This window comes from Zalophus californianus, chromosome Y (genome assembly GCF_009762305.2).
Source record: "Zalophus californianus isolate mZalCal1 chromosome Y, mZalCal1.pri.v2, whole genome shotgun sequence".
NCBI lineage: Eukaryota > Metazoa > Chordata > Mammalia > Carnivora > Otariidae > Zalophus > Zalophus californianus.
In genome coordinates, this window is record NC_045613.1 from 2,559,858 (window position 1) to 2,575,063 (window position 15,206).

Below are 15,206 nucleotides of genomic sequence, written 5' to 3' on the forward strand. Positions count from 1 at the left end.
TCAGTAGCTGTGTGTGGTTTGCTGAGGCTATTTCCCATTCATTCTTTTTTTTTAAATATTTTATTTATTTATTCATGAGAGACGAAAGAGAGAGAGGGGGAGAGAAGCAGAGAGAGAAGCAGGCTCCCAAGGAGCAGGGAGCCCGATGCGGGACTCGATCCCAGGACCCTGGGATCATGACCTGAGCCGAAGGCAGACGCTTAACCATCTGAGCCACCCGGGCGCCCTATTTCCCATTCATTCTTTCTGGGATTCTGATTACTGTGAGGCAAAGTTTAAGTTATTTTAAGGGCAGCCTTGGGGTTTTGTTTGTTTTTGTTCTTGTGGGTTTTTTTTTTTTTTAAGATTTTATTTATTTGACAGAGAGACAGACCGCGAGACAGGGAACACAAGCAGGGGGAGTGGGGGCGGGAGAAGCAGGCTTCCCGCCAAGCAGGGAGCCCAATATGGGGCTCTATCCCAGGACCCTGGGATCATGACCTGAGCCCAAGGCAGACGCTTAACTAACTGAGCCACCCAGGTGCCCCTGGTGTTTTTTTTTTTATTACCTTATTGTTACAGTTATTGTTACAGTTACTATAACGTTATTACGTTACAGTACATCATTCGTTTTTGATGTGGTGACCCACAATCCATTGTTTTCGTAAAACACCTAATGCTCCATGCAATACGTGCCGTCCTTAATCCCCATCACCAGGTTAACCCACCCCACCATCCCCTCCCCTCTAAAACCCTCATTTTGTTTCTTGGAGTCCATAGTCTCTCTCATGGTTTGTCTCCCCCAGTCTTGGGTTTAAATAATCTATCGACACGTATATGATCTAAACCAAACTACACTGTGCAAATTTAGTATTTCCGAGTTCTTATGAAGTATTAGAAGTTTCCTTTTTGGCACTGAGTGTACTGTTTTTCTTTAGCCATAGGAAATTAAAAAGAATTAAGCATGTACAGATAATGAAAAATGATGAATGGACTAATTAATTACAAAATCAAGACAGAGTTCATGTTTTAAGTTTGTAGTTAAACAGAATTTGCAGCCAAATGAAATTTTAAAAAGGTTACTATTTTTAATGTTTGTCCACTGTATTTTCAGTGAGTTTAAGGCTGTGAAATGATTTCATTCCCCTTTTACCCAGTGATTTTTTTGTTTTAAAGTTTAGTAACCTATCTGGGGGCACTTCCAGTTTTATTATCTTAAATGATATAATTGGTCAGGGAAATGTTTCCTTTATGCTAAATTTATTGTATTTTTTTTTCATCTATTCTTAGGTCTTGATGTTAAAAGTGAAGCATGTCAGCATTTTTTTTCGAGATAGGTAACAGTACCTTTCACTAAAATTCTTATGGATGAGGCAGTGAGTAGCTGGATATTTGAAATTCATGTGAGTCTTCTAATTTATTTGAGAGACTCATACTTACTTGGTGATTGCATATGGATTTATCTTTGGAAAATATTATTGTGAATAACATTAAACCTGATGATATGTTTGACAGAATTGAAGGTTTTTAAGAACAGTCTTGTCTTTTAGAATGAATTTGAGATTTTGATTCCTGAAACTTGGTTTAATCTGTGTGCTGGAATCCCAAGTGCCTGTCACCATATGCACATCCCACATTTCATCAAATGTATCCTGTTATTGATTGTAAGAGTCCACTATTTTTCATAACTTTAAGAAAGAAAAATACCCAGATGGCAAATAGAAGACTCCCAATATAATTAGGACACCAAAGGGTATAATTTTAGCATAGGTGTACCTGATAAATAAATTCATAATGTGGAAATGACAAGGAAAATTTAAATCTTACAGGCTTAGAATTTAAACCACAAACCAGTAATCCCACAAGTTTTTGGTATGACTTCAAACTACAGGTTTTAGTAATTACAAAAGCCAAAATCTGAACTGTTATCAAATTGGTAATATCTTCATGTAAATGGCTGCAGGAAATGTACTGTGAGAAAATACTTTAACTCTAGGACAGTACAAACAAAGGCAGAATAATGCAAGCTGCCATTGATTCTTAGATACCTTTGTAAACAGATTTTGAAAGTGAAAAAAAAATACATCTTACTTGAATCATTGAACTCTAAAACCTGGTTCTTATGTATAACATAGAATTAATCAAGAGTTCTAAAGCAAACAGTATTGTTCTGTGGACTTCAACCTAGAAAATATAACTTGAACATTCCCCACAAATGAATATGGCGTATAAATCCTAACATTTTCTGATTTGACATACTTTTTAGTGTTAGAGGTAGACATTTGGGGAATTATTTACTTGTGAAGTTAAGCAGAATTCAGATGACCAGTATAGAAAAATGGAAAGAGAGCATTATTAACAAGATTAGAGTGTTTCTGTGCTTGAAATTACAATGTTACCTTTTTTAAATGAACTTTTTTGTTCTTGTCCCCTTTCATATAACAGAGGTGTATTATTAACAATACTCATCGTCTAATGGAGCTTTGTGTGGCCAAGTTGTCCCAAGACTGGTTTCCACTTCTAGATCTTCTTGCTGTGGCCTTAAATCCACATTGCAAATTCCATATCTACAATGGTACATGTCCATGTGAATCAGTTTCGACAAATGCTCAATTGCCTGAAGATGAACTATTTGCTCATTCTTCAGATCCTCGATCACCAAAAGTGTGTTGGTTTTCAAAATTAAATACTGTTTTGTGTTTTTACAAAACTTCAGTGACATGAAACTTTCTTTAACCTAATGATCAGTATATAACTTTGTTTTATGTGGGTTTGTTTAAAAAACACATTATTTAATATATACAGTGATTCATTAATATTGTACAGTAGGTCAACAGCATAAAACTCATGCCTGACCAAAGCTTATTATGTATTGATCAGTTTATGAATATGGTTATATTGGAACTTTATGCTATATTTCCCCAAGTGGCAAGATATTATATTTGCTCCTTCAGTGTTCAAATTGACTTTAGAGAATATAACAATTTTAAGTGAAAAGCGTGAGTTGTACTTTACACTTATATGTATATTTAATTGCAAAAACATAGGTTTATGAGAGGCCATTTTTTTAAGATTTTATTTACTTGGGAGAGAGAGCATGAGCAGGGGGAGAGGGAGAGGGAGAAGCAGACTCCCCGCTGAGCAGGGAGCCCCACTTGGGGCTCCATCCCAGGACTCTGAGATCATGACCTGAGCTAAAGGCAGACACTTAACTGACTGAGCTACCCAGGCGTCCTGTAAACAAATTTTTAAATTTTTACTATTTTGTGACACATCCTAAGGCTTTTTAAAATAAATTTTATTTATTCATTAGAAAGCAAAGGCGTAGAGGGAGAAGCAGACTCCCCGCTGAGCAAGGAGCCCCAGTGGAACTTGATCTCAGGACCTGGAGATCATGATCTGAGCCTAAGGCAGATGCCTAACTGACTAAGTCATATAGGTGCCCCCAGTTAGGCATTTCTTAAAATGCTTTGATTTCCTTTTTCTTTTTCTTTTTCTTTTTAAAGATTTACTTGTCAGAGACAGAGAGTGGACCCAAGTGTGAGGACAAGCAGGGGGAGCACAGGTAGAGAGAGAAGCAGGCTCCCCGCTGAGCAAGGAGCCCAAGATGGGACTTGATCCCAGGACCTTGGGGTCATGACCTGAGCCGAAGGCAGACCTTAACTGACTGAGCCACCTAAGCACCCTGAAATGCCTTGATTCCTTACAAAGAACTCATAATGTTGATTAGCATCTGAGTTTTGGGTCAAGTAAATAATCTTTCAGTCTATATTCATTTTGCAGAGAAGATATGGTCTGCTCAAATTGTAACTAATTTCAAGGAAGCACAGCAGAAAATAAACAAAACTAATGCTGTATCAGTAAAACTAAGAAATTAGCCAAAAGCACTCAAATCAGCTGACCAGACTATATAAGAAGGCTCCCTGTTTTGTATGTGTTCATTCTAATGTCTCATGTCATTTTAATGAGTTTCTTATGTCTGAAAGACTGTTTGATTATATTTATTTTGATTAATTTTTCGAACACACTGAAAAAGTTATCAGCAGTAGAAACAGAAAGCAGAACATAGCTTTGTTATCAGTGCACACATACATAAGTAGAACCCAAAAAAATCACAAAAACACAAAATCCTTGTAAACTAATGTGAGATATGTGCATACAGAGATAATTGGAATTTTATTTCTAATTTGGATCCCTCTCATTTCTGTTTCATGCCTAAGTTCCATGGCTAGGACTTTAGTACCTTTAGTAACTTTAGCTGAATAGGTTTTGTCAAGTCAGGCTTCCTTATTTTGTTCCTAATCTTGGAGGGGAAGATTTCAGTGTTTCATCATTGAGTTTGATACCGGTTTTTCATATGTGGCCTTTGTTATTTTGAGGCAATTTTCTTTTATTTTTTTTAAGATTTTATTTATGTCTTTGAGAGAGAGAGAGAGAGTGAATTAGCATGAGCCAGGAGGAGGAGCAGAGGGAGAGGGAGAAGCAGGCTTCCCATGGAGCAGGGAGCCGGATGTAGGGCTCTATCCCAGGACCCTGGGATCATGACCTGAGTGAAGGCAGATGCTTAAGGACTGAGCCCCCAGGTGTCCCGAGGCAATTTTCCTTTGTTTGTAGTTTGTTCAGTGTTTTTATTGTTTCTGGTAATTGAATTTTGCCTAACCCTTTTTTGGCATGAATTGAGATGATGTGTTTTTTTTTTTTTTTCTTTGATTCTAGTAATGTGGTGTGTGTTACATTGATTGATTTTGTATATTAAGACATCTTTGCATCCCAGGGAGAAACATGCCATTTGTTCATGTTGCTAGTATATTGTTGAGGGTTTTTATATCAGTGTTCATTAGGATTAGTCTGTAAAGTCTTTGTCTGCCTTTGATATCAGAGTAAACCTGGTCTCTTAAAAATGAGTTTGGATATGTTCCTTCTTCTTCATGTTTTTGGAAAAATGTGAGATTGGTGTTAACCTTGCTGGAATTTTCCAGCGAAGCCATTTGGTCCCTCATTTTTCTTTGTTGGAAAGTTTTGGATTGGTGATTCAATCTCTTTACTTATTTTAAGCCTGTTCAGAATCTTTCTTCCTGACCAGTTGTAGTATAAGTTGTTGTGTTCTAGAAATTTGTCCATTTTATCTAGGCTATCCAGTTTGTTTACACTAATTCATAGTCCTTTCAATATAATTATTCACAGTGCTTTCTACTCTTTTATTTCTGTGAACTCTATAGTAAAGTCCTCTCATTTCTGATTTTGGGTTTTTTTCTTACTTACTTAAACTTGTTGATTTTTTCAGGAAAGGACTCTTGGTTTTATTTTTTTTTTTGTTTTTCCTCTTTATTTTCTATTCTCTATTTTGTTTATCTCAGGTCTAATGTTTCATTGTGCTAGTTGTGGATTTAGTTTGCTACTCTTTTTCTAGTTCCTTTCAAAGTGAAAAGTTACATTGTTGAATTGAAACCTGTTTTTTTTTCAAACATTTGAAACTAAATTTTCCTTGTGACACAGATTGCTTCTTTGATCAATTGGTTAAGAATATGTTTTTTTATTTCTGAATATTTGTGGATTTTCAGGATTTTCTTCTATTTCTGATTTCTAATTCCATTTCATTAAAATATGAAAAGATGCTTTCTGTGATTTTACTTTTTTAAATTTTATTTACTTGAGAGAGAAAGAGAGGTCACACGCATGAGTAAGGGAGGGGCGAAGAGGCAAAGGGAGAGGGACAAGCAGACTCTCTGCTAAGCAGGGAGGTAGATATGGGGCCGAATCCCAGGACCCCAAGATCATGACCTGAGCTGAAAGCAGCCACTTAACCAATTTAGCCACCCAGGCACCCCTGATTTTATTCTTTTTAAGACTTTTTCTGCAGAATATTTCATGTGCACTTACAAAGAATATGTATTCTGCCCTTGTTGGGTATAGTGTTCTGTATGTCTGAAAAGTTCAATTGTTCTGTTTTTTGCTTATTTTCTCCTGTTTACTTGTTCTATTATTGGAAACGCAATGTTGAAGTCGCCAAGTAGTAGTCTAGAACTGTTTCTCCCATTTGTCAATAGTGGCTTCATATATTTTAAAAACTCTGAAGTTGAGTGCATCAATACTTGTTATATTCTTCTTGGTAAATTGACCTTCAGTCATCACATAATGTCTTGTCTCTTATCATAGTTTCTGACTTAACAGTCCATTTTTTTTTGATAGCCATTCCTTTTCTGTTTTGGCTACTATCTGCATGAAATATATTTTTCCATCTTTTTACTTCTAAGCAATACATATCCTTAGAACTAAAGTGACTCTTTTAGGGATGGCTGCGTGGCTCAGTCACTTAAGCAGCTGCCTTTGGCTCAGGTCATGATCCCAGAGCCCAGCGAGAGTTGGGCTCCCTGCCCCGTGGGGAATGTGCTTTTCCATCTCCCTATGCCACTCCCCCTGTTTATGTTCTCTTGCGTGCTGTCTCCGTCTCAAAGCTTTTTTTAAGATTTTATTTATTTGCGGGAGAGAGAGCTCCAGAGAGCATGAGTGGACAGAGTGGCAGGCAGAGGGAAAGGAAACAGGCAGACTCCCCGCTGAGCAGGGAGCCTGATGCTGGGCTTGATCCTGGCGACCTGATACCATGACTTGAGGTGAAGTCAGTGATTTAACCAACTCAGCCACCCGGGTACTCCAATAAATACAATCTTTAAAAATAAAGTGTCTCTTTTAGACATTATGCATTGGATCCTGGTTTCTTTTTCTTTCTTTTTTTTTAAGATTTTATTTTCAAAGAGAGTATGCAAGTGGAGGGAGGGGCAGAGGGACATAGAGAATCTGAGGCAGACTCCCCACTGAGCAGGGAGCCCAATGCGGGGCTCCACCCTGGGATGCTGAAATCATGACCTGAGACAAAATCAAGAGTCAGTCGCTTAACTGACTTGAGTCACCCAGGTGCCTCTGGATCCTGGTTTCTTCTCCATTCTGCTGAACCGGGTTTTTTTTGTTGTTGTTGTTGTGTTGTTTTAAGATTTTTTAGTTATTGACAGAGAGAGACACAGCGAGAGAGGGAACACAAGCAGGGGGAGTGGGAGAGGGAGAAGCAGGCTTCCCGCGGAGCAGGGAGCCCGATGCGGGGCTCGATCCCAGGACTCTGGGATCATGACCTGAGCCAAAGGCAGATGCTTAATGGCTGAGCCACCCAGGCACCCCTGATCTATATAAGTTTGATTGCAAAGTTTAATCTGTTTATATTCAGTGTTGTTGTACTGCTAAGGAAGGAAGTACTTTTGTACAATTTTGTTCTTTGATTTCCATATACCTTACAGTTCTTTTGTATGTTATTTCCTTCCTTACTGACTTTCATTTATTCAGTTGATTTTTTCGTACTGACATGTTTTCATTCCCTTTGGGGTATATGTGTTCACTCTGTGTTTTAGGTGTTTGGAGCACAAGTAGGGGGAGAAGCAGACTCTCCACTGAGCAGGGAGCCCAACATGAGGCTCGAACCTGGGGCTGTGGGATCATGACCTGAGCCGAAAGCAAATGCTCAATGACTAAGCCACCCAGGTGCCCCTAGGAGTTCTTTTGTATTTCTCAAATCAGTAATTTGCCTTAGGAGGGTTGTAACCTGTAAACCCTTTAGCCATTTTCATGAACTGTGTCTGTTCCTTCTCATGGAATTCCCCTAGTCTGAGTTCCAAACAACTTTTGTTTTTCTGACTTCCAAAATAGTGACACAGACCATTCTATCAAGGAGCTCAGAATAATGTTGCAGATTTAGTCCTCTTTGCTCTTACATGAATTGAGGACCCTAAAATGTGCCTCTCTTGGGGGAGTAGGAATGGGTGAGTAAAAACACAATGAAATTGCCTAACTCTTTTGAATGCGATTGTTTTTGATTCAGTATTTGCTTGGTTGCTATAAACTGTGGGCTGATTTCCAGAAATCCTGGAAATAAAGTTATTTCATAACAATAGGACTTTGGAGCTATCTAATCTTACAACTCCTCAATTTAAACTTTTAAACCAAATGTAAAGGTAAGAATATAGTATAGTGAATTTATTTTTATTTTCTTTAAAGATTTTATTTATTTGAGAGAGAGCACAAGCAAGGGAAGCGGCAGAGGGAGAGGGAGAAGCAGATTCCCCGCTGAGCAGGGAGTCCGATGCGGGACTCTATCCCAGGATCCCAGTGGGGGACTCAGTCCCAGGACCCTGGGATTATGACCTGAGTCGAAGGCAGCTGCTTAACTGACTGAGCCAGCCAGGCACCCTATTATGCTGAATTTATTCAGAAATTAAATAATTGATTTACTGGAGGTTTTAAAATTTATTTTAGATTCCCATATCAAATTTAGCATTAGCATACACAGCTGGATTCTTGTAACAGTTTTCTATTATTCAGCATTTCCCATGTGTCTTGAATTTCTTTGTTTGTTTTCTTGTTCTGTTTTAAGTAGGCTCTACTCCCATCATGGAGCCCAACACGGGGCTTGAAATCACAACCCCAAGATCAAGACCTGAGCTGAGATCAAGAGTCAGGTACTGAACTACCCTGAATAACTATTTTTGTCTATTTTTAAATGTAGAACTCTGCCTCTGATTGGGAGTAGAAATGCCTCTTTCCTGTTTTGGGTTTGTTTTCTGCTAACACTCGGCTTTTTAGAAGATTTAATGAGCTTGTTTTTTAAGATTTTGTATCTTTGAGAGAGAGAGCATGAGCAGGAGGGAGGGGTAGAGGGAGAAGCAGACTCCCCGCTGAGCAGGTAGACTGGTATGGGACTCCATCCCAGGCCCCTGGGATCATGACCCGATCCGAAGGCAGCTGCTTAACCGACTGAGCCACCCAGGCGCCCCTTTATGATCTTTCTTGTGCATTTGTATTATTACAATTGATTTTTATATGTACATAACTTTTATGTTTATTTTACCTTTTTACATATAAAAATGTTTTTAGCTGGCTATACAACCTTTGCTTAATTCCTGTTCAGATATATAGGACATGAATAAATAACAGCTGTGCCCCTAGGCACTACTCTGTAATTGCAGACTGTGCTGCTTCTGACTGAAGGGATACAGAGAACAAAATATGACAGGAAAATTTTAAGTTTCCATAAATATATGAATGACTAAATAATACAAATACTATTTATTCTTTTTAAAGATAATGTAATTATTTTATTGAACCCCTTATTTCTGACTCATTCAAACATATATTCCAGATATAACTTAAAAATTATTATAGGAAAGAATTAACTCTTGGCCTTGACTGTGTTGCAGGGTTGGCTAGTGGATCTCATCAAAAAATTTGGCACATTGAATGGGTTCCAGATTTTGCATGATCGTTTTATTAGTGGCTCACCTTTGAGTGTTCAAGTAATTGCAGCCCTTATTAAGTCACATTTTTAAAGTTTAATATTTATTGTCCTTATTGTATTGCCTTGAAAATCATTAAAAGTTAGTTTTCTAGTCTACTTTCTTTTTTTTTTAATTTTTTATTGTTATGTTAATCACCATATATTACATCATTTGTTTTGGTGTAGTGTTCCATGATTCATTGTTTGTTCATAACACCCAGTGCTCCATGCAGAATGTGCCCTCTTTAATACCCATCACCAGACTAAACCATCCCCCTACCCTCCTCCTCTAGAACCCTCAGTTTGTTTTTCAGAGTCCATCATCTCTCCGATGGGGATTGCATTGAATGTGTAGATTGCTCTAGGGAGCATTGACATCTTCACAATGTTGGTTCTCCCAATCCATGAGCATGGAACGTTTTTCCATTTCTTTGTGTCTTCTTCAATTTCTTTCCTGAGTATTTTATAGTTTTCTGAGTACAGATCCTTTGCCTCTTTGGTTAAATTGATTCCTAGGTATCTTATGGTTTTGGGTGCAATTGTGAATGGGATCGACTCCTTGATTTGTCTCCTTCTGTCTTGTTGTTGGTGTTTAGGAATGCCACTGATTTCTGTGCATTGATTTTATAGCCTGCTACATGACTGATTTCCTGTATGAGTTCTAGCAGTTTTGGGGTGGAGTCTTTTGGGTTTTCCACATACAGTGTCATATCATCTGCAAAGAGTGAGAGTTTGACTTCCTCTTTGCCGATTTGGATGCCTTTGATTTATTTTTGTTGTCTGATTGCTGTGGCTAGGACTTCCAATACTATGTTGAATAGCAGTGGTGAGACTGGACATCCCTGCCGCGTTCCTGACCTTAGGGGAAAAGTTCTCAGCTTTTCCCCATTGAGAATGATATTCGCTGTAGGTTTTTCTTAGATGGCTTTTATGATATTGAGGTATGTACCCTCTATCCCTATACTCTGAAGAGTTTTGATCAAGAAAGAATGCTGTACTTTGTCAAATGCTTTTTCTGCATCTATTGAGAGGATCATATGATTCTTGTTCTTTCTTTTGTTAATGTATTGTATCACGTTGATTGATTTGCGGATGTTGAACCAGCCTTGCAGCCCAGGGATAAATCCCACTTGGTCGTGGTGAATAATTCTTTTAATGTACTGTTAGATCCTATTGGCTAGTATTTTGGTGAGAATTTTTGCATCCATGTTCATCAAGGATATTGGTCTAAAATTCTCCTTTTTGATGAGGTCTTTTCTGGTTTTAGGATCAAGGTAATGGTGCCCTCATAAAATGAATTTGGAAGTTTTCCTTCCATTTCTATTTTTTGGAAGAGTTTCAGGAGAATAGGTATTAATTTTTCTTTAAATCTCTGATAGAATTCCGCTGGGAAGCCATCTGGCCCTGGACTTTTGTTTCTTGGGAGATTTTTGATGACTGCTTCAATTTCCTTAGTGGTTATAGGTCTGTTCAGGTTTTCTATTTCTTCCTGGTTCAGTTTTGGTAGTTGATACATCTCTAGGAATGCACCCATTTCTTCCAGGTTATCTAATTTGCTGGCATAGAGTTGCTCATATTATGTTCTTATAATTGTTTGTATTTCTTTGGTGTTGGTTGGGATCTCTCCTCTTTCATTCATGATTTTGTTGATTTGGGTCATTTCTCTTTTCTTTTTGATCCGTCTGGCCAGGGGTTTATCAATCTTGTTAATTTTTTCAAAGAACCAGCTCCTAGTTTCGTTGATCTGTTCTACTGTTCTTTTGGTTTCTAGTTCATTGATTTCTGCTCTGATCTTTATTATTTCTCCTCTCCTTCTGGGTTTAGGCTTTATTTGCTGTTCTTTTTCCAGCTCCTTTAGGTGTAGGTTTAGGTTGTGTATTTGAGACCTTTCTTGTTTCTTGAGAAAGGCTTGTATTGCTATATACTTTCCTCTCATGACTGCCTTTGCTGTATCTCAAAGATTTTGGACAGTTGTGTTTTCATTTTCATTGGTTTCCATGATTTTTTTAAATTCTTCTTTAATTTCCTGGTTGACCCATTCATTCTTTAGTAAGATGTTCTTTAGCCTCCATGTATTTAAGTTCTTTCCGACTTTCCTCTTGTGATTGAGTTCTAGTTTCAAAGCACTGTGGTCTGAAAATATGCAGGGAATGATCCCAAAATTTTGGTACCGGTTGAGGCCTGATTTGTGACCTAGGATGTGATCAATTCTGGAGAATGTTCCATGGGCACTAGAGAAGAATGTGTATTCCGTTGCTTTGGGATGGAATGTTCTGAATATGTCTGTGAAGTCCATTTGGTCCAGTGTGTCATTTAAAGTCTTTATTTCCTTGTTGATCTTTTGCTGAGATGATCTGTCCATTTCAGTCAAGGGGGTGTTAAAGTCCCCCACTATTATTGTATCATTGTCAATGTGTTTCTTTGCTTTTGTTATTAATTGCCTTATATAATTGGCTGCTCCCATGTTCGGGGCAGAGATATTTACAATTGTTAGATCTTCTTGTTGGGTAGACCCTTTAAGTAGGATATAGTGTCCTTCCTCATCTCTTATTACAGTCTTTGTTTTAAAATCTTGTTTTTCTGATATAAGGATTGCCACCCCAGCTTTCTTTTGGTGTCCATTCGCATGATAAATGGTTTTCCACCCCCTAACTTTCAATGTGGGGGTGTCTTTGGGTCTAAAATGAGTCTCTTGCAGACAGCATATTGATGGGTCTTGTTTTTTAATCCAATCTGATAGCCTGTGTTTTGATTGGGGCATTTAGCCCATTTACGTTCAGGGTAACTATTGAAAGGTATGAATTTAGTGCCATTGTATTGCCTGTAATGTGACTGTTACTGTATGTGGTCTGTGTTCCTTTCTGATCTTTGCTGCTTTTAGGCTCTCTCCTTGCTTAGAGGACCCCTTTCAATATTTCTTGGAGGGCTGGTTTCGTGTTTGCAAATTCCTTTCGTTTTTGTTTGTTCTGGAAGCTTTTTATCTCTCCTTCAATTTTCAATAATAGCCTAGTTGGATATAGTATTCTTGGCTGCATATTTTTCTCGTTTAGTGCTCTGAAGATATCTTACCAGTCCTTTCTGGCCTGCCAGGTCTCTGTGGATAGGTCTGTTGCCAATCTAATATTTTTACCATTGTAGGTTACATATCTCTTCTCCCGAGCTGCTTTCAGGATTTTCTCTTTGTCTCTGAGACTCGTAAGTTTTACTATTAGATGTCGGGTGTTGACCTATTATTACTGATTTTGAGAGGGGTTCTCTGTGCCTCCTGGATTTTGATGCCTGTTTCCTTCCCCACATTAGGGAAGTTCTCTGCTATTATTTGCTCCAATATACCTTCTGCCCCTCTCTCTCTTTCTTCTTCTTCTGGGATCCCAATTATTCTAATGTTGTTTCGTCTTATCGTATCACTTATCTCTCGAATTCTGCCCTCGTGATCCTGTAGTTGTTTCTCCCTCTTTTTCTCAGCCTCTTTATTTTCCATCATTTGGTATTCTATATCACTGATTCTCTCTTCTGCCTCATTTATCCTAGCAGTCAGTGCCCCCATTTTTGATTGCACCTCATCAATAGCCTTTTTGATTTCAACTTGGTTAGATTTTACTTCTTTTATTTCTCCAGAAAGGGTTTCTCTAATAACTTCCACACTTTTTTCAAGCTCAGCTAGTATCTTTAAAGTCATGATTCTGAACTTTAGGTCCGACATCGTACTAATGTCTGTATTGAGTAGGTCCATGGCTGACGGTACTACCTCTTGTTCTTTTTGCTGAGGTGATTTTTTTCGTCTTGTCATTTTGTCCAGAGGAGAATAGATGAATGAAAGAACAAAATGCTAACAGGTTTACAACATCCCCAGCAAATATACTGTATACAAATCAGAAAAGACCTGAAACCAGGGGAAAAGAAAGGGAAAGAAAGAAAAAAGAAAGAGAAAAAAAAAAAAGAAAAGAAAAGGATAAAAACAAAAACAGAACAATACAAAAAAAGCAGAATGTGATCAAATATGATCAGGCTAGTGCATAGATCAGTGCCACACACTAGATTTTGGGCGTATTTTGGTCTGTTAGAAAAAAGTGCCTCCTAAAATTTTAAAGGAAGAAAGACATATATGTACAAAATAAGGCTTGATACAATGAAGGGATAGAAGATGACTGTAAAGATGAAAATTATAAAAGATTTTATAAAAGGATTTGATAAGATAAGAAGTTGTTTGAATAAAGAAAGAAGATTTTAAAAAAAAGAAAAAAGGGAGAGAATATGATCAGGCAGGAGACTAGAACAGAGCCATACACTAGTGATTTAGGGTATATTTTGATCTGTTAGAAGAAACTGTATCTCAAAATTTTAAAGAGAGTACAACTTATATATATATGCCAAAAATAAGGGTAACTACTATGAAGGGATAAAATATGACTCTAAGAATGAAAAATAAAAAATGTTTTTTTTTAAGAGATTGATAAGATGTTGGTTGAAAAAGGGAAAAAGAAAAAAAAAACAGTTAACAAAAATTAACTTTGATGAACTAATAAATCATGGTAAAAAAAAGCCATGAATTCTATGTGCAGTATTCCTAGCGCTGGAGTTCTCCTGTTGTCCTTGATCGGTAAACTTGGTCTTGGCTTGCTGGCTGTTCAGGCTGATCTTCTGGGGGAGGGGCCTGTTGCTGTGGTTTCCAAATGTCTTTGCCGGAGGCTGAATTGCCCCGCCCTTGTCGGTCAGGGCTAAGCAAGCTGCTCGGGTTTGATCTCAGGAGATTTTGTTCCCTGCAAGCTCTGGGTACAGCCTTGGAGGACCAGGGCAAAAATGGTGGCCTCCCAATCTCCACCCGGAGGAGCTGAGAACTCGGGGCCCCGCTCCTCAGTGCGCCCACAGAGAAAAGCAGTCACTCCCTTGTCCCCGGTCCCCGGCCGCTCTCCGTGTTCACCCGGCCTGTGACCGAGCGTTGCTATCTCTGGCACCCGACCCCGTGTGGAGTCTCCAGACCCAACAGATTCCTGCAGTGCGTTCCCGCGCCGCTCCTCCCCAGGAAGGAAGGGGAGTCTCCCCAGATCTGCCGCTTGTTGGGTCCCTGCTGGAGGAGCAGTGGCCTGACTGGGCCGCGGATTACAGTTTATGGCAACCCCAAGCTGAGAGCCCGCACCTCAGCTCCGTCTCTGCAGCCGGCTTCCCCGCTCCGATACCTGGGAGCTCTGGCGCACTCAGGCTCCCCCAGTCTTTCTGTGACCCCAAGGTTCCTGAGACCACACTGTCCCGGGAGGATTCCACCCCCTGCTTAGCCACTGCAGCGACGTCCCTCAGTGGAGCTGACTTCTAACAGTTCCGATTTTGTGCTCCGCGGCTCTATCACTTGCCAGAAGCGGCCAACAGAGGCCCCTCCCCCGCCGTCTATCCTCCCGAATATCGCCTCGGATTCACTTCTCCACACGTCCTACCATCCAGAAAATGGTTGCTTCTCTGTTCAGATGGTTGTTGCTACTCTCCTCTTTGATCTCCTGTTGAGTTCGTAGGTGTTCAGAATGGTTTGATCCCTATTCAGCTGAATTCCTGAGACCAGACAAAATCTAGGTCTCCTACTCCTCCGCCATCTTGCTCCGCCCCCCTAGTCTACTTTCTAATTTTAAATTGGAAATATGACATTTTTCTAAGTATTAAAACTAAAAGTACGTGTTAGGAGAATACAGATATTTGCAGAAATTCTGTGTTTTCCTTATTTCAGACCATTTGGACGATGCTATGAGTTTCTCAGTCAACATACATTGAGAAAATACTTTCTTCCAGTTAGAGAAATAGTTCCTCAGTTTTTAGAAAATTTAACTGATGAAGAAGCAAAGAATGAAACAAAAAATGATGCCTTTTCAATGATTATTAAATCTCTGCAGAATTTGGCTTCCAGGATTCCAGGACAAGAAGAAAC

The 15,206-nt window shown here is 38.9% G+C and overlaps 1 protein-coding gene across 1 annotated transcript in view; it reads left to right on the top strand.

Moving 5' to 3' along the window:
* Positions 1 to 15,206, top strand: part of LOC118356651 (probable ubiquitin carboxyl-terminal hydrolase FAF-X) — a 113,996-nt gene that overhangs the window by 10,949 nt on the left and 87,841 nt on the right. The window contains 4 exon segments of the mRNA XM_035725944.1: positions 1,268 to 1,382; positions 2,425 to 2,643; positions 9,219 to 9,334; positions 15,009 to 15,206. Of these exon segments, the coding sequence (XP_035581837.1) occupies positions 1,268 to 1,382; positions 2,425 to 2,643; positions 9,219 to 9,334; positions 15,009 to 15,206 (648 nt within the window).